This window comes from Chrysoperla carnea, chromosome 2, assembly GCF_905475395.1.
Source record: "Chrysoperla carnea chromosome 2, inChrCarn1.1, whole genome shotgun sequence".
Classification (NCBI taxonomy): Eukaryota; Metazoa; Arthropoda; class Insecta; order Neuroptera; family Chrysopidae; genus Chrysoperla; species Chrysoperla carnea.
In genome coordinates, this window is record NC_058338.1 from 22,605,001 (window position 1) to 22,629,027 (window position 24,027).

The following is a 24,027-nucleotide window of genomic DNA, read 5'->3' on the forward strand; positions in this document are numbered from 1 at the left end:
GCCAATTATCGAAAAGAAATTTCCGAATATGTTCCGAATATTTTTTTTTTTTTAAACTAAACTTGGATGCAACTTTGTATGCGCCTTGCTCTTATTAACTGGTGTAAATTGTGTGTACAAAGAATTTATAAAAATAAACAAACAAAAATATTGTGTGAATCTCTGAAAGAATTTTTTTGATGTGGAGTGTATTTATTATTATGAGATTTTGTGAATTGAATTCAAGATTTATATACTACCTCTGTTTAAATATCAATTTTTTGACAGATTTTTTCCCTGTTTGCACATATAACTACAGTGAGATCACTATAATTGCAAGCATGCAAAATAAATTCTGTATTATTACGATTATACTGTATCGATTATTACCTGTGACACTCCTTAATATGTTAATAAAGCGGGAGATTATTTTTGAAATGAAAGAAAAAGTATTTATTTTTACTTTATAAATAAAATATACAAATGATGATATTATTGAGCCTTGTATTTCTCTCTCTATCGTGTATCCCAATTGAGACGCTACCATCAACTGCCAAACTAATGATAAAAATGAACGAATGATATTCAATTGGGGTACATGATGAATTTGGCTAACTAATATACCCACACATTTTTCTGTTTTTTTGTAAAACAGAGTAGACGCAATATATTTTTCTTATAAAAAGTGTACACTAATATCATCATCTTTCTCAAAGCGTTTTTTTCTGCGCATATGAAAATTTGTATTCTACAGATAAAAATTTAAAACTTGGCATAGGTGAATAAATTTCACCACATTTGATGGAAGTAATATTTGAAAATATAAGACAGTGTAGGTAAATACTAATCTTTCAGATCAAGATGCCACCAAAATAAAATAAAAAAATGTAAAATCAAATTTAAAATGTAAACAAATATGTGCAATAAATAAATCCCAAAATTTGTGAGGTATTAATTTTTATAACTAATCAAACATTTTAAACAGTACTGAATTACTAATATATAAAGTTTTGTCCTATGTACAATTGCTGTTCAATTTATAATAATATACAAGGTGTCTCATCGTGATCGCATTGATGAGTGTGGGTGAACCAATAAAAAAAGTGCGAATAAGTTCGAGATCATAGATAGTAAATTTATATTTTAAATGTGACTACGAAAAATTTTAAAAAGAACAACCGTGAAAATTAAAGATGAATTTAATAAACTAATTTTTTTAATTATATTCTCTACGACACGCTTTGAACTACGAGTGGATAAAATCATAATGAGATTATTACGTTACACCTTGTACATTTTTATAAGAATTTTATTGAAATGACTCATAAATTAGTTAATCTAGTACATGTACTCATTATGCGACTTGATTTTTATTCTTGCCACATTGTTTTTTCCCATAATGCCCCGTTTTTGCCAATATGAATTATGTACTACAATAATTAATTTATAAAGAAACTTGAAAATTTTTTTATTATCTGACATTAACTGTATGTAAATAATATTTAAATTAAGTATTATTTTTAAAATGATTTTGATAAATTGTTTATAAAAAATTTAGAACAAAAATATCATCTGAAAAAAATTATTTTATTAAAATTTAACATAAAAAATAAATCTCAAAAATGTCATAAATTATCGTAATTTTTATAAACATACAGAAAGTTTTCATTTTGATATGAAGGAATATGTATAAAGCAGTGGGGGGTTTAGGCTCAGGCTCGTGAGGCCTGAGGCCTATGCATTGATTTACGAAGATTAAAAATAGGAAGGAAAGGTAAATATTATGAGATGGACGCCAGGCTGATTTACGAAGTCTAAAAAAACGGTGATAATATGTTGAAGACGGAACTATATTTCGTTACATAAAGGTGCTTTACGATGCCTTGGTCCTAAGTCGCCATCACCATGAGCATCAAATTCGAAATTTCCAGTGTTTTAGTAACTTTTAATTCAAAATGAACCAACGATTATAAAACATGTATTTTCAACTTTTTTCGATTCACCTTTTGGAAACTTTTAAGATGTAGTTTTGGCAATAAAAACTAGAATCCTTTTATGAGGCCTAATTGAGAATTTTTTTACGTTAAATATTAATTTATGTTAAAAAGTTTTGCCTTATCAAATCTATCTTATAAATATTAAAACTTTTTAACGCAATTTTAATATATATTATAAAATTGAAAATTTTTAAAAATTAATTTTGATTTTCATAGCCATATAATACAATTTTTGGAAATTTTTAAGATAGACTTATTGCAGATTTAGATATTATAGACAAGCTCTGCGTAAGGTAACAAAATTTTGATTACTTTTACAAAAACATGTTTGCTTTGCTGTTAGTCTATTGAACAAAAATTTATTGAATGAAATAGGGAACGTTGAAGTATCACATTATATTTATGTCCTGGTAGGGGGCTAACAAATTTTACAGATTGTCACATCATATTTTAATGTGGAAGGCCTAAAAAATATATTTAAAAAATCGTTATATTGTATTTGAACGTTTCCTTAAACTTTTTCCATGACATTAAATACATGACTCGGAAAAATACTAAAATATAGCAAAAAAATATGGATTTCATCCATTTTGTACGAATTTCTACATTAAATATTGAATTACTGAAATCAATATTTAAATATGGTTGTCAATAACGAATTCTTAATTCATATTACATAGTGGAAGTAATAAAACAAATAAAAACGATATTTGGATTCTAAAATTTCAGGATCGTTTGTTTTTTCATACTTTTCCACACTCAAAAAATTGTTGATAGCTTAAATTTGAATTGTGATTGTGAAATAATTTTGTATATGTTGAATGAAAGATGTGGATTATTAATGTGAATGTGTTACAAAGTTTCAAAATCACTCCCAATTATCTGTGCGGGTAGAATAGATAATTAATGGTGCGATTTCATTAATTTTTTTGGCTTGCGTTCACAAAAAATTGAATACTTCAATCGATCACCTGTAGATTATTGAAAATTTGCAGGTTTATATTACGAAGTTATCTATTACAGAAAAAACAAGTTTAATGCGAATTTTTAAACATATTTATATCATTTTCAATTAATGAATTATTTTTGTGGTCTTAAATAGAAGAAGAATAAACGTTTTTAAATTACCAAACTTCTAAGATGAGCGCAAAGGGTAATTTAAATTCTAGATTAAAAAATCTATTTTTATAAGTTTCCCGTAATATTTAAAAAGGCATCCCCTGGCTTGTGGACAAATGCTAATTATTCCCGCACTTGTAGAAAAATACAAATTATTCCCCGCATGTGTGCTATGTAATACAAACACATTAATAATCTGACATAATTGTATATTACGTGAATTATACAGTGTGTTCATAAATTCAATCCAACATGCTGACCAGTACAGGTTGTACTCTTGGTAAATAATAGTACTGCTCTACTCTACATGGTGGTGAAATTTGAAACTATCGATCTGGAATATTTTCTAGTATAAAATATTGTATTATGCAAATAAATATTGTACTAATAATTGACTATAATAGATATTAACTATTACTATTTTTCCAAAGAATGTATGTATTATCTGTATTCTTTGCCCATTCTCACGTGTTACAATTTCTACCACCAGATGGGTTGATATTCTGTTATCAGTTAACAGCATTTCACAATAGGCTTTAGATTATTGCTTTAAAAGTAACGAGAAATTGAGGGGCCGTATGTATTCGTTACTAAAATAATCAGTACTCGTTACAATCGTATCGTTACGTTACTCGTTACTTTTGATACATATTACCTAATAAAATTTGAATTGGAAAAATTTTATGACAGTTATAGTTCAACTGTAGGTATAAATGAAAATGTATGTATTCTAAATAAAAATTTTGAGTAATGAAAAATGCGAGTAACGATATAAATTCGTGAGTAACGTTTCAGTACTCGGTACTAGAAGGCATACCCGTTACTCAGTCTTTGGTACATACGGTTTGTTACAGCTCTACTTTTCTTCGATTTGCTATTGTTTTGGGCAGTCTATTATATACGATTGATTTATGATCCCACGTATATATTGTACTTAGATAGAATAAAAATATTTTATAAATAAAAAAGTAAATCAAATCAAAAGCTCTAAATTATTATGTAAAGTATTAAAACAAAATAAATTATTTTAATATTTTATACTAATTACTATCCTGTTCTAAATAAATAGAGACTTCATTCCATTTAAATTAATAAAGATAAAAATATATAAATTTAAAGAAAAAAAAAACAAGAAAAGTCCATTAATTCATTTCTAAGTAATAAACAAACACATAGAATTGTAATAATTGTATATCTAAAGAAACAAAAACAAACAAAAAATATATATATATGAAAAATGAAATAAAATTTCAGTTGTAAATCTAAATCTATGTCAGTCATTTCATATCCTTAAGAATTATTTGCACACCTTTTATTACAGATATCTAACACTGAGAACAGTCAGAAAACCTGCCGAATTTACCATTTTTTTTAAATATTTAAATATTTGACAAATTTTAGGAGATAATAATTTCAGAATAAATGTCTTTTATAAAACTGCGTTTTTTCTCCTGCTTTTCTGTCTCAATAGACTATCGTAAGTATTTAGCACTGGAGAAAATTATTATAATGGCTATTTAGAAGACGTTTCAGATTAATTGTTTCACCAATTATTATCGTTCAGAACTTGCTTCAGAGATGAATTAATGAATATGAAATTTCAGGAAATGTTTGAATATCTCTAAATTTTTATGTAAAGTATTAACAGAAAAAATAACTGTTTGTTATCTTATTTGTTTCTCTCACAGTAGCAAGCGCAAAAAGATTTTTTTTGAAATTGAAACTGTTCAAAAATTATTATTAAAGTAATATGGGACAAGAAAGGATTCAGTTCTTTGACCATTGTTTCTATTGAAAACGAAGCAGTAAGAAATCTAGACGTTTCCAATATCATGTATTTGCGATAAATGATTATTAGGCTCAAACGCAAAGCAAACCCATGATGAAGAGACCATCCCATGTGACCAAAATCCGACCCTAAAATGTATATTCAAAACCAATCTTTGATTGAAATGGCATAAGCGTGGAATAGTCAATAGGGTCCATACAATAATATAATGGTAGGGTCTCATCATGAGTAGTATTCTAGGATATGGCTACTGGGTTAGTATTTTCTCTCATAGGATATATATGGCAGAGCAAACATTTTCGTGATAGAAGAAAAGGGGGAAATTAAATGAGTAAAAATTGAACAAAACTGCTCCTTGCCGAATAAGTTCCCCAACGACCATTATTAATGAGCTTATTTGATAAGGAGCAGAAATTTTTCTCAATTAATTTTATTTCCCCTTTCCCCACTATCTCGAAAATGGTCGCTCTGTCATATATATGCCCTATGAGAGAAAATGCTTCATTCCACATCGACTCAGGAGCTTATTTACCCGCGCGGCAGAAAGAAAGGGTTCATAGGGTTCATGGATTTTTTTACGTGCCATATTCTAGGACCTAGAATATAGTTATAAATTTTAAAGTAATAAGCGACAAGAACCACTTAAGTCAAGAATTTAGAATAGCCATAATATTATTTGATAGCGCTAGCGCATACATTAGGCATCTTCTTTATCGTAAGCTGTTATGTTTGGCTTATGAATGACGTACTATGGTTCATATCTTCACTATTTAATCGCACAAAATCAATGTACATGAAAAATGTTAAAATAAAATGATGTAAGTTTTAAAGTTTGAAAGAATGTTTCGTTCGTTAAACAAATGTGGCCTTCTGATAAAATAAATATTAACAACGAATTCAAATTTTGAACACAATAAAACTTATGTACCGGTAAGTTTTTCCACTATTAATTGCGCAATAAAAAAAATTTTTTTTCCATCATTCTTCATAAGAATTTTACATTTCGTTGATAGGTTAGAACATAGAAAATTTAAGACGTAATATTATTTAAACTAATTTTCTTTTTTGTAAATGATAAAAAAAACCTATTGAGGTAAATAATTATACATCTATTTACAATTTGTTGTTTTTGCACAGTTTATTTTTAAATTATTCTTTGACCTCTGAAATAATTGATTGAATAAATTTGTTATCATAAGCGTTAAGTGATAAGAATTAAAGTCTTATTTTATATTTCTTTCCGTTTATATAGGCAATAATTGGTAAATACCTTTTATAATAATGTTTAAATGAATGATCTTTTGTGTGTGAATTAAATTTAAATAAAAGAAAACATTTCTTTATTCAATTTGAATTATGATTTATTTCCTAGGTTAAGAACACATAATGGCAAATATTACATAAACGGTCTAAATGATCATGCCGTCTATTTCACCAAGTGTACCTGGGATTTCTGGAAGAAAAAATAAAAGTCCATCATTACCAGAACGCGTTGCCCAATTATATTATAAACATGGGCTATTTTGTAGTTCTTATCCTTTTTCAATAAGCGCTTTTGCTTTAACTATTGCGTTATTATGTTGGTAAGTAATAATTTACTTCTTTGTATTATATTCGGAATAAGTAGAATTAAGATATTTAGACCCAGTGCTCGCGGATGCCTTTATTTTTGAGCTTAAGATTGTAAATTATATACAAATCAATTTTACTTTCTAACCAGAATCAAAATTTGTACAAAAAACAACGTAAAATCGCATGCAACCGATTTGAAACTGATTGCAAACTTGTATCATTCCAAATGTATCAACTAGCTAGCAACAGTTTAGCTAAAGGAATCGTGCTTTGTTAAATGAAATTAAAGTAAAAATTTTTTGATTTAAAAATTAAGTATCTAAGAAAGTATCTAATTTAGATTTTGACTCAGCTATTATTATTGATACTGATATCACATTGATTAAAGTTTACTTAGATTCTTATAAAATGTAAGCTGTCTCTAACTAACTCCTATTTATTGATTGTAAAATATTTAAACACGCCAAAATAAAGCGAAAATGAAAGTTAGTTACGATTAATTTTTGCTTTGGTCAGAATGTTAAAAAACTAGCTTAGCCACAGATTATAGTTATTAATTTAAAACAGATCTGCAACTCCCTGTAAAATTTTAACTATTTTGATTCTCTGAAGGTGCCTTTCTCCAGGTGGTAATTCGCATAAAACATCCCACAAAAAATTAAAAACTTTCCTACGGCCAGTCGATCTAAAATATCAAAATTAAAGTACCTTATAGCAATTCAATTCTACAAACATATTCAGAATTACCAATCTTTTTTTCATATTCATGGTTCAATATTTCGATTATTATGCGAAATCTTTATCCTATTAGGAAACTTCTGGCATTAGAAAATTCTCGAATATATTTTACCATAAAATAAACTAAGAATGCGTTAGTAACTTATTTTATATTCACAGTTATCCACTTGCAAATATTCCCTTGCCAGGGAATATGCCACAACAAGTTTTATGGTCCAAAAACGAATCAAGTTTAAATGATATTAAATGGGATATTCCATTTACATGGGCTAAAAAACCACCATCATGTTTTATACAACAAATACTATTTCGTGCAGCTGTATTTCCATGGTCCGATAATCTAATATTGACTGATGCATTTCGTGGTCCACTCAGTGAAGCTTTTAAAGTTTTAGAAATTGTACGAAATCACCAAGATGAGTACAAGTACGTGTGTACTACAATAAAATTATTTCACATAAACTAATAATTATAATTTATTATAGCTCGAAAACTTTGGATCATTTATGTTTACATGTAGAAAATGTGAAACAATCATTGCATCGAACAAAAGATATTATGCCAGAATATAGTTGTCTGTTGTTATCACCAGCAAATATGTGGCAGAATAATGCACAAAAGTTTTTTGCAGACACAAACATATTAGGAACTGTATATTCGCACCAAGTAAGTTCTCTAAATTAAATTTTTAACAATATAATGTTCGACGTCTGCTTATTATTTAGTTTGAAATTTGAATTAAGGTATATTGCATTAGATATAAATTTTATCAGATTTTTACCATATTTTAAAGAATAAATTTTTATTTAATGAACACGTATCTCAAAGAAAAAAATTTTCTGACGTTTGGGTTTCCTGCAAATGAATGTGGAAATTATAGTAGTGTCCTTGTTACTGTTACATAATCTTATGGAATAAATTTTACATAGTATGATCTTTTTTTTCAAAAACAGAGATGCCTATTTTTGGTGTCAACCCTCTAGGGGCCTTGATCGCTTTCCACCTTTTTTATGAAGATATTTCCCAAGTTCGATAGTGATAAACAAAGGTCTGCTACTCACGAACTTTTATTTGTTTTTAGAATTTACAAAAGGGAAAAATATCAATGGCTGAGGTATTATTTGGAATGCAGTTAAAAGATACAGGTGTTAAACGGTATCCAATTAGGAAGCGATTGCGAATTATTCAATTTGCAATTACAATTGTTTTAAAAGAATATGACAAATCGTAAGTTTTTTTATAAAAAGTAATTTTTTTAAAAATATTTGATATCCCAGAAGTGTAAAAAATAATTTGGAATAATCAATGTAATATAACTATTTTACATGTATTTTTTTATATTTTTAATTCATTGTTTACACCGTTATAACATAGTAAAAGATATAAATACTGCTTAAAAATGTTGTATTTAATTAAGTGTAAAGAAATATTTAAAATACATTATAATTTTGAAATATTTAAACGCAATTTTTTGGCGCTCTCTGTTGATGACGTATTATACGTGATCTGTCAATTGGTGACAGTTCAATGTATAATTTACACTTTAAAAAAATGAATTTACACTCATTATTATTAAGTTTTCTAATAAAAAGCCGTAGAGTAGTATAATTTAATGAAATACCATATAAAATGTAAGTAATTAATATCATACAGTATGTCAACAAATTTTGACAAGCCCGTACTTTGATGTCACGTCCGTATAAAAATTTGAATTTCCGTTTTAGAAATTTTTAAATGCTCTCACTGAATTTGTACATATATTAATTAATTTTAAGTAATTAAAAAGATATTAATTACTAAAATAATGGTTTAGTTGAAATGTCCAGTCATTAAAGTTACGGAAGAAAAATATTTGAACCAAATTTAAATTTCATGAATATTCTCTATTCCATAATATTTTTTCCGCCATTGATATATTTGTTAAACTCAGATAGAATAGGCATTGTATCTGTTGAAATTTAATTCATATTTTTATCTTTTCAGATTTATTTCATCGTTAACGAAAAAACTACATCATTTTTATCCATTATATACAAATATTTCTTTGACAAATTCGAGTGAAATAACAAAATATGAAAATGAAGTCGTGCATATATATTATCCGGGCGAATTTAATTATTATGAATTTATTCCACTAATTGTTGCTTTTATACTATTTTTTATTTATATATATTTTTCTGTACGAAAAATTGAATTTGTTAAATCAAAAGCTGCAATGGCATTTTCAGCTGTTATAACAGTCATGTTATGCCTATGCATGTCTGTAGGAATTTGTTTCTTTTTTGGTTTAACATTATCGTTACAAGGCAAAGAAGTATTTCCATATTTAATCATTTTAATTGGTTTAGAGAATGTGCTTGTATTAACGAAATCCGTTGTATCAACACCTGCACATTTAGATGTTAAAATTCGTGTTGCACAAGGTTTGAGCAAAGAAGGGTGGTCAATTACAAAAAATCTTTTAGTTGAAATTACGATTTTAACATTTGGGTTGTTCACATTTATACCAGCCATTCAAGAATTTTCAATATTTGCGATTGTTGGTCTAATGTCGGATTTTTTCTTACAAATGTTATTTTTTTCAACGGTTAGTATGCTAAATATAATATTAATTGCAAGACTCAGCGAAATCTACAATTTTTAGGGACCCGATGCCATTTAAGATTTTCAATTAGAGTTTCCCATTGTACTTCTTTTCCATCGGTGTTACAGTAGACATTTTTCCCTTCTTTGATAATTAAAAAAAAGTCTCTCCTTCTTGACACTTCAAATATGCTTATTTTGGTTTTCGATGAAGAGTACAATTTTTGAGTACAGTTCTTTCTCTTAGCAATGGATTTTTCTCACCCTTCAAACGAAAATTGCCTTTTATAGCTAAAATAGATTTCCGTTGAGTTTTTACTAATATTACGAAACAAATCTCTTTCAATTAAATTATTTTAACTATTTTAGGTCTTGGCCATTGATATTCGTCGTAATGAAAACATTCAACGACGTACTCCGTACCAAAACATCAGTAGTTACTACGATAAAACGTATCCACCTGTTCAATTGAAAACAACGGGATTAAATCGTTCGAAATCACATCCACGTTTGTCTGGATGTGCTCACACAAATATTGTAGCGGGTCAAGTACAAAGTGCCTCTGAGAAAAAAATTCCAAAACGTTTACGACTGGTACAAATTTGGGCACGTACACGTTTTTTTCAACGTGGTTTTATGCTCTGGATGGTTGTATGGATTTCAATGTTAGTTTACGATAGTGGTATTATCGAAAATTTTGTTGATATCCGCGAAGAGCATTTGAGATCGCCAAAGAAGTTGAATGATAGTGTTACTGTTATTCCAACACATGTAAATACATTACGAATGGAAAATAATTTTATTAAAAAAGCAATTGATGATAATTCGTCATTATTAATTGATACGGTAACAACGGCTTCTATTCCTATTTATCCAACTGAAAATACGGCAACAACGCATTATGTAGAAATGAAATATGAAAATGATAATAAAACTTCAGAGGATCTCCTTAAATTAAAACATTCTGATTTGCAATTATCACGTAAATTGTCCAATTTTCATTGGCCAGCTATCGTTAAACCATATAATTTGTCGTTAAGTGACAGTTATATCACTATATTACCAACAATTCGTATTTCGCATATTATTTCACCGGATCAAGTGATTGGTATTCGTAATCCTGAAGAGAAACCTATTAAACATTTCCAATGGTCAGCATTAGCTGCGGCCCTTGACCCTCTAGATTTTAATGGTAAGTAAACATTTGTTTCTAAAATTAAAAAATATATTTAGTGAAATTATCGATATTTTGTTGATGTCCAAATTATTTTTCCTGTAAATCCGTGACTACTTTATAGTCATAAAAGTTTTTTCCATTATTGATTTTTAGAGCAAGAATAAAGAACAACTAAATTTGAAATCGCCAACTACATAACTAACTCAATAAAAGGGAAGGGGTAACCAGAAAGGTTGTTAATAAAGATAGTCTGCTAGCTGAAAGTTGAAATTCGCTGAAAATTTCCATTGTAGTTCGCGGGGCAACACCCTTTTTGTTAAACCATCAATACGTGACTTCCTTTTGGCGAGTCTACCAAACTTTCTCGTTATACATTTAAATAAAATCACAAAACCCTAAAAGTTTGACTTTTCCTCGATTATTATCGATCCTAATTGATTATTACCAATTATCTACTTTTCAGATGGTGAATCCAAATCAAATCATGGTAATTTTGCGGAACATATGACACCATATTATCCAAGCTCACCAATGGAAATTATGTTTGCGACAATTTTATGCATAATCAGTACTGTTGTCCTATCATATGGTTTTGTGGTTCTATATCGTTGCGTTTGTACACGAAATTATGCAGAATGGCGTGCAAGTTGGGCAAACGATAAAATTGAAGAACCATCAACACAAGTAAGTATCTTTCAATTTCTCAGAATATTTGAAGTTTAGATATATAATTATAATAATTTTTTATTAGCTAATAATGGAAGCCGTTCCAACAGTTATGGAAGGGCATACTCAACAAATAGAATGTATAGCAACGGATGGTAATCATGTTGTTAGCACATGTTTAGCTGGTAAAATTAAAATATGGGATGCCATCACTGCTGAGCCTGTCAAATCAATCGACAGACAATTGTAAGTGTTTTTCTTTTATAAAACTCAAAAAGTGAGACAATGAGACCCCCAAAACTATTATAATCTTGTAATCTAAGAAATATGTATACAAGGTGGGCTATTTTAATGTATTATGGCAACTACTTCGATTTTTAGTTAACCAATAAAAAAAAAAGTTATACAAAAATTGTAGAGTTTGATGGTTATTTTTTGATTGATTAACTACAAAACAAGCTATTATCCATAATATATAAAAATGGCCACCACGTATTAAACAAAATTTTTTTTTAAATTTTTTGTCAGGCATTTTGAAGAACAACAAAAATTTATAATCTTAACCCAAAATGTGGAGTCTGATGAAAATCTATTATCAGACTATGAGTCTGGTTCACCACCATCACGTGATGAATTAAATATTGGATGTATAAATAATACAAATAAAAGTAATTATATACCAATGTTACAAGAAAAAATCAATTTTAATTTTCAAAATTTAAAGACTGATAATAGTAGTGTTTTAGTGAAGACTGATAACAGTGATACAGAACAACAAAAACCATATTTTAATTTTGATTCTGTTTACAAACAGTTATATGTGAAAGATAATTTAAAACGAACGAATTTTAAACAAAGTGAAATTGAAAATTGGATGTTGAATAATGACAGTAAAATAAGTTTAGTGAACGGTTGTGGTGGTGGAGGTAGCGTGAAAAAAACGAACAGTAATGAATATATTAATATTTATAGTGAACAACAACAATCAAATGTTCGAAAATATTCAAAACAATTAGTTTTAAGTCATTCAAAAGTGCCACCAATATGGTGTTTAGATTACGTGGATAATTTAATAGCTTTAGGATGTTCAAATGGTCGTATTGAATTTTGGGAAGGTACTACTGGTAATTTTAAGGTAAAAATTTATATTTCTTTTTTATGTTATACATTATGTTATATTAGTTGTTTTTTATACTTACTTTATAACATCAGATGATTCGATTTAAATGACATTTTTTTTTTATAAGAAGCACAACAACAACACAGTTGTTAGAACAATAAAGGTTTTCATTTCCCCCATTGTGGCGTTGAAGAAAATTTAGACGACAGCACCTTTAAAGTATTAAAAAATCTTGAAGGACGCATGCAATTTGATGGATACACAATTTGTTAATAAATGCCGGTCTATTAGGGCTTCAAAAAATAAATGTTGATTTTTAAGCCGTGGGAATTTCTAAAAATGTGGTAACGCTCGGCTAGAACTTCGGATATATGGTTTTATTATCACGAAACATTTTTAATTTAGAAAAATTGTCAGTCAGTAATGTGGCAGTTTCTTTCACGGCGCCTGTAGTCGGACGCGCTACTTGACTCAGCATTTTTATCGTGCCAAATGATAAAGCATGCGAAGTTACAGGCGGATAAGACACTTTTTCAAATCTCAAAGCCCAAAAAATAACAGTTTGAGAGTTTTTTTTACATCATACATTTAACAAAATCGTGTAGAATTTTCAGAGAAGCCCTTGGTTGAAAATACAACAGACAAAAGTGCAAGAAGTAAATATTCAAATTCTAAAAGTAGAAATTAATATTGCAGTGAATTTTCATAGTTCTATACAGGAAACCTACGATATCTTAACATTACGTCAAAGACATTTCTTTTAATAATCAAATATTTAACTTTTTTCTCCATCTACTATTTTCAGTGTTTATTTGATGACGCATCTGAAGTTGGCGTTACATCTATTAAAATAATTGCAAATCGTGTTATAGCAGCTAAATTAAATGGTTATTTAGATTTTTTACAATTAGAATCATATACGCAGGGTAAACAAATCGATTGGAGTTTTACATCAGCCTACAGACGAAGTACGTATAATTTAACTAAAAATATAAACTTTTTTTAAGACTTCTAAAATATTATATTTTCTGTTTCAGCACATGTTCGTACAGGAAGTGCTGGATCACTTGGTGATTGTAGAGATTTAAGATGTAGTTCCGAAGATTTACGTTGTATTCGTTTAAATACAATAAAAGCACATCAACAGCCCATAACTGTATTAGACTCAGAAGGGGGTCGTGTGGTGACGGGAAGTCAAGACCATACATTAAAAGTAATTATATTAATTTACACAAAATTTTTTATAATGATCTTCAGGAAGTCTTCTATTTATGACGAATTTACCGAACTTTTACACATAAATGAAACTTTTTCGATTATACAAATGCCCCTACAGATTCTTATAGGTTATCTTTTGGAGTTAACAACTTTTGTCTAAAACATGCTTTTATATAATATGATTTCGATTAGTTGTAAGATATTTGTGTATTCTGTTTTTCAATATAAACTAAAAGAATTTATTTTAGGTTTTTAGATTAGAGGATCAAACAGTTTTATATACATTGCACGGTCATTATGGTCCTATTACATGTTTATTCATAGATGTTATTACACCAATGATGTCTGGTAGTGGGTCTCAAGATGGTTTACTGTGTGTGTGGGATTTACTAACAGGTGAGTAGTTTTAGATCGGCATACAAACTATAAAAATATTATTTAAACATTATATAATCCCCACCGATACGAACGAATAAGGTATAAAATTTAGGTCACCAGAATAGTACCGGTATCGAATGCTATCTTTTTTTTTTTTTTTTTTTTTTTTATATCAAAGTGAAGAAAAATTCTGCTTTGTAGGCTTGAATATAATAATTTTTAAAATAAAAACGCTATGAGTTATAAATCCGCCCATATTGAATTTAAACTTTCATTAGAAGTTGTTAAAATGTAATAATTTTTGAACAAAATGTAATCAAAAGAAGCACTCTAATCTTAGTTTTTATTGATCGATACAATAGACTGTGGGACAGAAAAGGTGCTTTGTAAATAATACATACTTAAAACTTCATGAGTGGCTTACTTCTGACGAGTCTACCAAACTTCTCTCTGCGACTTTATTCGAAAGTGCTGCGTTCTCAAATGAGCACGATAACGTCATATTTAAGCTATCAGTCTGAAAAAACGCAGCAGGGTAATATTAATATTTATTCAACAATTCAGCAAATATTAAAAATGTATGTGTTGAAAGGCAAAAATACAGAAGATGTATTAAATATTCAATAATTGATAGACAAAATTTCAGATTTTTGATAATACAATCGTTTTAGTGTTACAGAAGTGATTAGTTGATGTTATCAACTAATAAACGCCTTAACAGAAGTGGAAAGCTTTAAATAAAAATTAATGCATGTTTATTTTCTTACAGGTACCTGTATGTATAGCATTCAGGCTCATGATGGTGCTATTAATTCACTTACATATTCCGCTAGTTACGTTATTTCATTAGGTGTTGATGAACGATTATGTGTGTGGGAACGGTTCCAAGGTCATTTACTTAATACTATTCATATTGTAAGTACTAATTAGATATACAGTTTGTCCCCGGATAGAGGTAACTATACTTGTAAAAAAAATTTTGGCTACCCTGTACATTATTTAGAAATTTTAAATATACCTACATATTTTTCAGAATAAGTAAAACTTCTTATAAAGAATGACTTTTTTTCTTAAAATGCAAAATAAGTAAATTTACAAGTATCGTTACCACTATCCGGGGACACACTATATTACAAAAATCCTTTAACTTGTTAGTCCTGTGTAAATCGATGAAACAATATTTAAGATTTTATTTTTCTTATTTTAATGCAGTTTAAGCTGTAGCTTTCTATTGAATTTTAAAATTTGTTTCATAAAATCAAGTTTTATTAACTTTTTTTTCAGTATCATTCTTATGCTAGCAGTATGGTAATGATTACAGAATGTTTGTTAGTGACAGCGAAACAAGGTAGTCTTACAGTTTGGGATGTACGCACAGGTGATACCATACGTAAAGTTACATTAGGTGATCAAGATTCATGTGTCTTCGTTAAACAAATACTTCACATTACACAAGCATATTCGGTTGTATGTGATTATGGTAATCAACTACGAATTGTTCGATTTCCTCTTGTTCATGACAAATTTGAATAACTTACTTCATAAGCATGAACGATCGTTTTTTTTTATTCTAGATAATTAATGACTTTTTTTAATTGATTCGCATTTAATTAATATTTTTTATCAATTTCAAAAATGTTCATCATATGTATAAATGTTTCCCCATAATAGAATTTTTCAGAAATATGAGATCCATGTACAGTGCGTGGTGCTAATTTTAGAAAATAATCTTATAAAGTTTATAGAGAAGTCAAATTCTTGTTTAAATCATTTCGTATATTGTGCTTATTTTAGACATTGTAAGAGAGACGTTATGGTGTTTTTCCTCGAGACTATTCCCACATAAAAGTTTAATGTTCCTTTAAAACGAAATGAATAGATTGCCTCGATTTCGCCCGGAAAGTACTTTTAAACAACTACATATTGTTAGTATTTTTTAAATTTATATTATACTAGCTGTCCCGGCAGATTTCTTTCTGTCAAAAGTTATTGGCCTATCCCTGCCCAATAGAAAAAATAAATTAAAATTTAATTTTATTATTTAAAAAAAATATTGGGTGATGGTCCAGTAGTCTTACCACTTAACCACAAAACTTAGATTTTTTACATTAAGTATTAGTTTAAACACAGTGGCCAAAGATTCTTTTTTATTATTTTCTTCGCAATTTTCACGTTTTTCTCTCCATAAGAACCTTTCTTGTGCCTTAACAAAAATTTGAAGAAAAAAAATTAGCCGAATTTGTCGAGCCGTGCTCGAATTTTGTGCATAACAATACATTTGGCGAATCATTTTTATTTATATTGATATATTTAAAATTCATAATGATTTGTGATGATGACCTTGTATGATTGTGTACCTGAAATGATTTGTTTCTTAGGATCTCTTACTACAACGACGAGCTTTACAACAATGTAGTATTATAATAAAACGGTTAAAAATCCATATTTTACAAAACAGTAGCGCTGCTATTTATTTTTTATAAATACTAGAAGTATAAAACACTTTTATTTTTTGAAAAAATGTATTTTTACAACGAGGCTTTATTACAAAAACAAAGCATTTTAAACTCTTAAGATAATTATAAGATTTTATACTAAAATTGGCGCCATCAAGATATATGTATAGCCATAAAATTTTAAAGGATCTCTAATTAATTTTTAAAATTAAATTTTTTAATTTATCAATCCCCTTCAGATCTGAAAACATCTAATGCTATTTTTCTAAAGGTTATTATTTTAATTAAATTAAAATCTCTACTAAGAGCTCAAAAATATTCAAATTTGTTTTAAATATAAAACAGAAATGGTGCTTTCAGTCGTTGAAACTTCTATATTACTGTATTTAATTTGTATATAAGCTCTTTAAAACGATTTTGCAGGTGCAAAATTTTCTGATTCGAAGACTTTCATTCAAACGCACCGATAGAAATCAATAATAAATTTTACCAAATGTATTCTCATTTCAATTTTTGAGAGCTCTATGAATTTTTCGATTCCTTTAATCGATTTCAAATGTGATGCAAGTGCCGTCTATATTTTTACTTGATCTCAGAAGTTTATTACTAAAATGTAGTAATTAAAAAAAAAAAAGTATTATCAGATATTTTCAGAATATAATTAAAAATCCGCTGCTTACATGATTCGTTCAATATCGTCGTAAAATCAACACATATTATGGCAAAAGCTTTCATTAAAAAATGAATTTGCTGCGTTATGGTTCGTAAGAGCACTCTGAGCGCTGCTGAAAAAAATGGTGATAGCTCAATATGAATAAACTGAAAGTTCCCTAGCCTATATTTTTCCGAAAAAACGCAGCCATTGAGCCTAACAACATTGGACGTATCACTTTTAGCACGGATTAAGGGGTATCTAAAGCTATGAAACTCGAAATTTTAATATCGTACTGTTTTTTGTGTTAGTGAAATTACTTTTTATTGTTTATAATTGTTTCTTAGTAAAAATTTTATTTATTCACAATTTTTATTTTTATATGACTTAAAGATATTAAATGTATTTATACCTCATTCACTGAAAGATCGCCTACATTATTTTAAGCACTGTTTTTCCAAAAGTAGAGGGCCCTTTACAGCCGTGATTTTCTGGATTTACTCTTGTTCATAGACAAGTTAAAACCTGCTAGATGTCCTAATTATTTTTTTAGTTGTTATATTTCTATAGAATCATTATGATGTATTGATTTAGTTATAATGTATACAGAAATCTTAATTCGAACGAAAACATGCAGGATTTTATGAGCGATATTTGAATGAAGAAGGTATAGAATATGAATTGTGATGTATTTATGCAAAAAAAGAAATTATTTATTGTTAACCCTTAAATTATTGGCTATATGATTATAAAATTTTACACAATTGGCTAAATTTCGCACGATTTTCACTCGCGTTGCATTTTTATGTGTTCCGGGTCTTTTATTTTTTAATTTCATATTTTAGAAATTATAAATTGTAGAAGCTTTTTATAATTCTATAGTAATGTATTATCTTAAGAAAAGGTCGAGTAAGTTTTTGTTTAATACACTTCATATTTTTTGATTCTAAAAGTATTTCGTTATATTTTTCATTTTTTCTCAAATTTTAAATTGCGGCTTATTTTTGTATGAGGAAAAAATTTTTTGGGTCACAAAATATAAAGCATATCAGAACTTTCCAACCTTTTGTAAGGTAAACAATACTAAAATGAATAATAATTAATTAAATTTACTACCAAATCCAGTAAAGTGGAATTTATACTAAATATCTCAAAATGTGAAAAATATATTTATTATTACAAAATTTTATTTCAAAATTTATCATCCCAGATAATTTTTAAGAATTCAAAATTTATTCACTCACAAAAATATCGGTTGATTAATTTATCGGTAATATAGACTATCCGAAACGATTTATTGTAAACGACCGATATGATTATTTGAGTACGACTAAATATACGTACGTTCATAAAAATAAAAATTTATTACTAATAAAAATGAGCGACTTAAACTTTTGATGCAAAACGTTTTGAATAATAAAGGTACGAATGAGTTGGCTAAAGTAGGTATAGTTCAAATAAAAGACATCTAGTTATTTTTAAATTAAAACCTAATATAAAATTTTTAATAATATATTTTCATCAATTGAGTATACGCATAAAACAAGCTTTTAGACAAAGTAAATAAAGATAAATTATTTGTTCTGACCCAAAGTAGTGTTAATAATGAGTACCATTAATCTAACTTACATGATTTTTTTTATGGCAGAGTTATGGATCTGAAGATTAAATCTTTATACACTTTAAATCTCCGAACGAGCATTTCGGACATATATAAATCTAGTTGCCATGGCGATGAGAACATACATTGCTCTAACAAGAATTGAATCAGAATAGAATTCTAACGTATTTGAATCAGTCATATGAACTCAGAATCGGAACCTATCCTAGCCTTTAACGATTGAATTCTCAAACAGTTTAATTGAAAGATGTCACTGCTGTATCCCTCCTTGAGTTGAACATCTGAATTGTTCTCACGGAAAAACAATGATATTTATAAAAAAATGTTTCAAACAAAAGTTGTTTATAAGAAACTTACAAGATAATTCTATGAACTCATGTCCCAATTAACCGATTTTGTTGGTTTACCTCACTTTTTACGTCCTGAGTACGCTACAAAAATTTCAGCTCGATATCTCTTTTCGTTTTCCAGTTAGCGTCCTCAGAGATAGACGGGCGGACGGACAAACGGATATGGATTAATTAGATGATTTTATGAACACATATACCAAAACTTTGTAGCATCAATATTATTTCTAAGCATTACAAACTTTGAATTAAATTTAATGTACCCTGAAATATTTCATTGTATAGGGTGTCAATGATTATGGTTAAATCTGATAAATGCGTATACCCAATTCCTTCAAACGTAAAACTAAGCTTATCTGTTAAAATGCAAAAATAAATGACATGTCCAATTTTTGTTCGACAAAGTCGCTCTATGTTTTTTTTTTTTAATTTAGATGTATTTTTAATATTTATTTTGTTCATTTATTGTTTCTTTTAAAAATGTAAATTGTTTTCGATTTTATATACAACAATTATATTGTAAAGTGCCTTCAGAATATTTAATAATTTATTTTAAATTAAATTTCATATAGATATATTTTTCGATATAAATAATGTCAAACCAAAAATATTTATTATAAAATTTTTTTAACATTGTGTATATAATATAAAAACTTCTTCATAATTCATTCAAAATGGCTATGTTTTATTAAAAATATATTAAATAATATTTTTTATTGAATAAAAAGTAATTTATGTTAAAAATTTAATTTTTATATCACTTTTATTGTGTGGATTCTTTTTTCTGGCTGATCATTTTTTCCTATCTCTCAATTCTAATTTATCTCTTTTTGATCGAACGACGTCCTTGTTCTCAAGTGACGAGATATTCTCCAGAAAGATATATAGGTCAAAGTACTATAGTTTATTTATTATTATACAAGGTGTGTCTTAAAGATCTGTACAGTAGCGCACAGGCGACTTTTGGTGAAGGTGCCAGGGACCCACATGAAATACTCGTGTGTTTTATTATTATAAAAGGTCTGTACAACCTCCTACCAGGTATAGTCAACCACAAAATAGACCGATTTAACCTTACTTAGTACAAAATTACATCGCCATTTATTTGGCAGCATCGCCGTTTTTGAAAATGTTTCACCAGACCACTAGTTGAAGCTACCTGCAAATTTCCAACTCTCTATCTTTTCTAGTTTTGGAGAAAATGGACACCAGAGGTTTTTTAATATTGTTACCTAATTTACCCTCTCACAGATAAACAGTGACGTTTATAAAAAAATGTTTCAAACAAAAGTTTATTTTTTTATAAGGAACATTTTTTGCATTTAAACTTTTATTCTATCTCTAACGGTTTACAAGATGAATCCTACGAAACCAAGACCAATTTAACCTATGTTGCTCATTTACGAACTTAGCTTCACTATTTACATTCTGAGCACGCTATAAAAATTTTAGTATCTCATTTCATTTTTGAGTTATCGTGTCCACAGACAGACAGACAACCGGAAATGGACTAATTAGGAGATTTCATGAACACCTATACCAAAATTTTGTTCGTAGCATCATTATCTTAAAGCGTTACAAACTTGGATCTAAACTTAGTATACCTTGATGTATATTACATACATACAGGATATAAAAATGGAGCCTGTCAAACTAAAAAACATTTCTTCGCTGCCTGACCAATGCGTCAATGCGTAAAATAGATGTCAAACATTTCAGAAAAGAATTAAGGTGGGGTTTTAAGCAAATAAAATCGTTTTTGGAATGGGAATTTTTTTTAATATACAAAAATCAACTTTTTTGATAAAAAATTTATTTATGCTTACATAATATGATTATAATCATTTTTCGTTGATCTTATGTATGATTTAATTATAATTTAAAAATTTTATATACAAAAAATATTTGTGGAAACATTAAGTAACACCCTAAACTAATATTAGAATGAAATATTTTAAAGCTATCGTTTATTTTTTCGATTTGTAAAAATATTAAGGTATTTCCCTCTAGTCATTTCTTTGGCTTCTTCTTGCCCTAGCTGATAGGCCAAATCATGCAATTTTTTAACTTCTGCTATTAACCCGTTCATTGATAATGCACCCAATTCTAAAATTTAAAAAATATTTTAAAGGATATTATTCGATTAAGAGTGTTCGAAATTTAAACTTATGATCAAACAAGTTGTATAGAGATATTCTTAAATGTTTATTTTTTCATGACAAGTGTTTATTTGGTTTATTCCATGGATAAAGGAATATTTTAAAAGGGATGGAGTATAACCGAGTGGGGCGAGTCTCACTCAGGGGGAAGAGGCAAGGTATCATTGTGCCTACTTTCTATTGGCTGTTAACTAGGCGCATGCTGAAAGTAAGCTCAAAGCCTTCTTGAAGTGTTTTTGATTCGTTTGTAAGCATGGAAACATTTTTCCGCAATTGAGAGTGCGAACAGCCAATCAAAAGTAGGCATATTGCTTGAGGCAATCTAAAATCATGGATATAGAAATATTAAAATCTAAAACACACTATATATTATCGTTCTATTTGAATTTCCCGCAAATGAGAGCCGCAGCCAATCAAAAGTAGGCACATTGCTTCCCCCCTGAGTGATACACCCCCCTCGTCTAAAGTAGGACTTTATACTACATCCCTATTATAATTACTAGATCCGTGGATAGACCTTTTCATCGATTTGCTTTTGTTTCGAACAGTTTTCAAAAAACTATTCAACCTAAGAAAGTTTATTTCATCTTTTTCAAGCAGCGCTTTTTGACAAAGGGTAGAAGATATATGTCTTTACTTGATTGAAAACAGTCCGAAACAAAAAAGAATCATTTTGTAAATGAAAAGCCCTATTAATATGAATTCAATTCTATCACCTCAATTCCTTAGATTTAAAATTGAAACAAAGATAAAGCTTGAGAGGGTAACTATGAAGAAATAAGGTTCCACGATTTTAGAGTAGAAAATATAAAACTTTTTTCTTTATAATTGTTAAGATTAAATTTTCCAAGTTTTTCACCCTAGAAATTGTAATTGTCGAGAGATATAAGCCCAGGATCGTGTTTAGCAATATGTTTAAGATAACTTTTGTTTATGAATGGAAATATGACAGTTCTTTGACAAAACTAACGAAATGTAAAACGACTTCATTAAAAAGGTATTAGAACCACATATAGAAGAAAGCACAAAATCCAGTATACATTTTCTAAGCACGAATAGAAAAATTTTAAAATAATACTTACGATGTAATATATTTATATCTTCATTAGTTAACCCTTTTGTCCATGATGGTGGTGAACTATTAGGAGGTGTGTAACAGCTGACAAATTCTGAGACGCCCGGCACTAAAAAGAAAAAAAAATTGCTTAACAGTCTAAACACTTAAATAAAAAATTAATTAAAGCACAAACTTTTGTTACAATAAAATAAAGATGCAAGTAAAACATAAGTAAATATACCCCTTGTATCCCTTCAGCTTTGACGTCTCATAAAAAATACGTCTATATTTGAAAATAAACAAATATATTTCTTTTCCAAAAAAAATTATTTTGTAGTAGGTGTAGAAATTTTAATTAAATAAAAAAAAAAATTAACTTACTTCTTTCGGGCCATAATTCAGGCGACGTACGATCCAGTTTTTCCAAGCTAAGTAGACTTTCTTCCAAAGATCTGAGATTATCGTCTATAAAATAACAAAAAAATTATTTTCAAAATGCATCATGAATATTTTCAACAAAACTTTTTTTTGATATGTTTTATTCAATTATATTATATTTTTAAAAAGTTTTATCTGATGATATTTATATTAAATTTTCTATTTAAATTCATACCCTCTTGAACACTCCCGGGTTGATGGCCAGCCATTTTATTTTAATTATAAAATTTACCGCGCCAAGTTTCCGGCTACAAAAATGCGGGAGTTTTTAGTTAATTTTTGTATAAATTAATAAATATCAATAATTATATTATTTGAATAGCTTAAAAACTTTTGAAAATTTGTACGTTCTAAGTCTAAACTGTTATTTTTGTGAATTAAGTAAGTTGTTTGATTTGTAAATTGTAGGTATAGCAACACTCTGGCAGAATGTACTAAAGGTGGCTTCTCATCAGTTGACGCGTTTATATACAGCGTCAAAAACCTAGTACATATACCATGGAGACTAGAGAGTCTGTCTAGTCTCCATGGTATATGTTACATTGGAGCTGCCTGAAAAAGAAAGGCCTGTCTGAGTCACTGATTCAAGAAATTAATCACTATTCTTATTTTACAAACTTGTATTACCAAATAATACTACTTAAAAGTGATAGTACATAAGCATTGGAATTAGCATAGCAATGGTCCAAGAAGTATTTTTATGAAAAACGTAAACTTCATATCTCACTTACTTTAGAAATATATTATATTACCATCTCTTTTTAAAATTTGATTAAACTAAATTTGTTTCGTAGCCAAATATGCGAAAAATGGGAGTTTTTTAACCAGAAGAGCTTAACTTTAATTTTAAGTACCAGGCTAAACTTCTTTATCTATACTTACACATTTTTAATCGAAAATTAAGCTTTTTTGATTCCAATAAAAACTATCATTTATCACATATTTGACTATGTAAAATTTA

The 24,027-nt window shown here is 28.2% G+C and overlaps 2 protein-coding genes across 2 annotated transcripts; one reads left to right on the plus strand and one right to left on the minus strand.

Annotated features, from left to right (window-relative positions):
• The first annotated feature begins 5,692 nt into the window (after positions 1-5,692).
• LOC123292281 (sterol regulatory element-binding protein cleavage-activating protein) lies at positions 5,693-16,938 on the plus strand. The gene is made up of 15 exons (XM_044872872.1): positions 5,693-5,814; positions 6,257-6,467; positions 7,354-7,620; positions 7,680-7,860; positions 8,276-8,421; positions 9,178-9,781; positions 10,147-10,969; positions 11,418-11,638; positions 11,706-11,866; positions 12,149-12,755; positions 13,546-13,708; positions 13,778-13,953; positions 14,207-14,354; positions 15,106-15,251; positions 15,621-16,938. The coding sequence occupies exons 2-15, from the start codon at positions 6,298-6,300 to the stop codon at positions 15,867-15,869; spliced, it is 4,062 nt and encodes a 1,353-aa protein (XP_044728807.1). The 5' UTR covers positions 5,693-5,814; positions 6,257-6,297; the 3' UTR covers positions 15,870-16,938.
• Positions 16,939-21,267: 4,329 nt separating this feature from the next.
• Positions 21,268-23,373, minus strand: LOC123293604 (protein lin-52 homolog). Its single transcript, XM_044874483.1, has 4 exons — positions 23,242-23,373; positions 23,010-23,093; positions 22,654-22,755; positions 21,268-21,518 (listed from the first exon to the last, which is right to left on the minus strand). The coding sequence occupies exons 1-4, from the start codon at positions 23,273-23,275 to the stop codon at positions 21,373-21,375; spliced, it is 366 nt and encodes a 121-aa protein (XP_044730418.1). The 5' UTR covers positions 23,276-23,373; the 3' UTR covers positions 21,268-21,372.
• Positions 23,374-24,027: the final 654 nt, after the last annotated feature.

Bases quoted from the DNA above. Each gene is read 5' to 3' on its own strand.
- LOC123292281 (XM_044872872.1), top strand. From the start codon at position 6,298: ATGATCATGCCGTCTATTTCACCAAGTGTACCTGGGATTTCTGGAAGA. The intron at 10,970-11,417 runs GTAAGTAAACAT...TCTACTTTTCAG, and splicing joins TGACCCTCTAGATTTTAATG to ATGGTGAATCCAAATCAAAT. The intron at 13,954-14,206 runs GTAATTATATTA...AATTTATTTTAG, and splicing joins GTCAAGACCATACATTAAAA to GTTTTTAGATTAGAGGATCA.
- LOC123293604 (XM_044874483.1), bottom strand. From the start codon at position 23,275: ATGGCTGGCCATCAACCCGGGAGTGTTCAAGAGG. The intron at 23,094-23,241 runs GTATGAATTTAA...GTTATTTTATAG, and splicing joins ACCCGGGAGTGTTCAAGAGG to ACGATAATCTCAGATCTTTG. The intron at 22,756-23,009 runs GTAAGTTAATTT...TTTTCTTTTTAG, and splicing joins TGAATTATGGCCCGAAAGAA to TGCCGGGCGTCTCAGAATTT.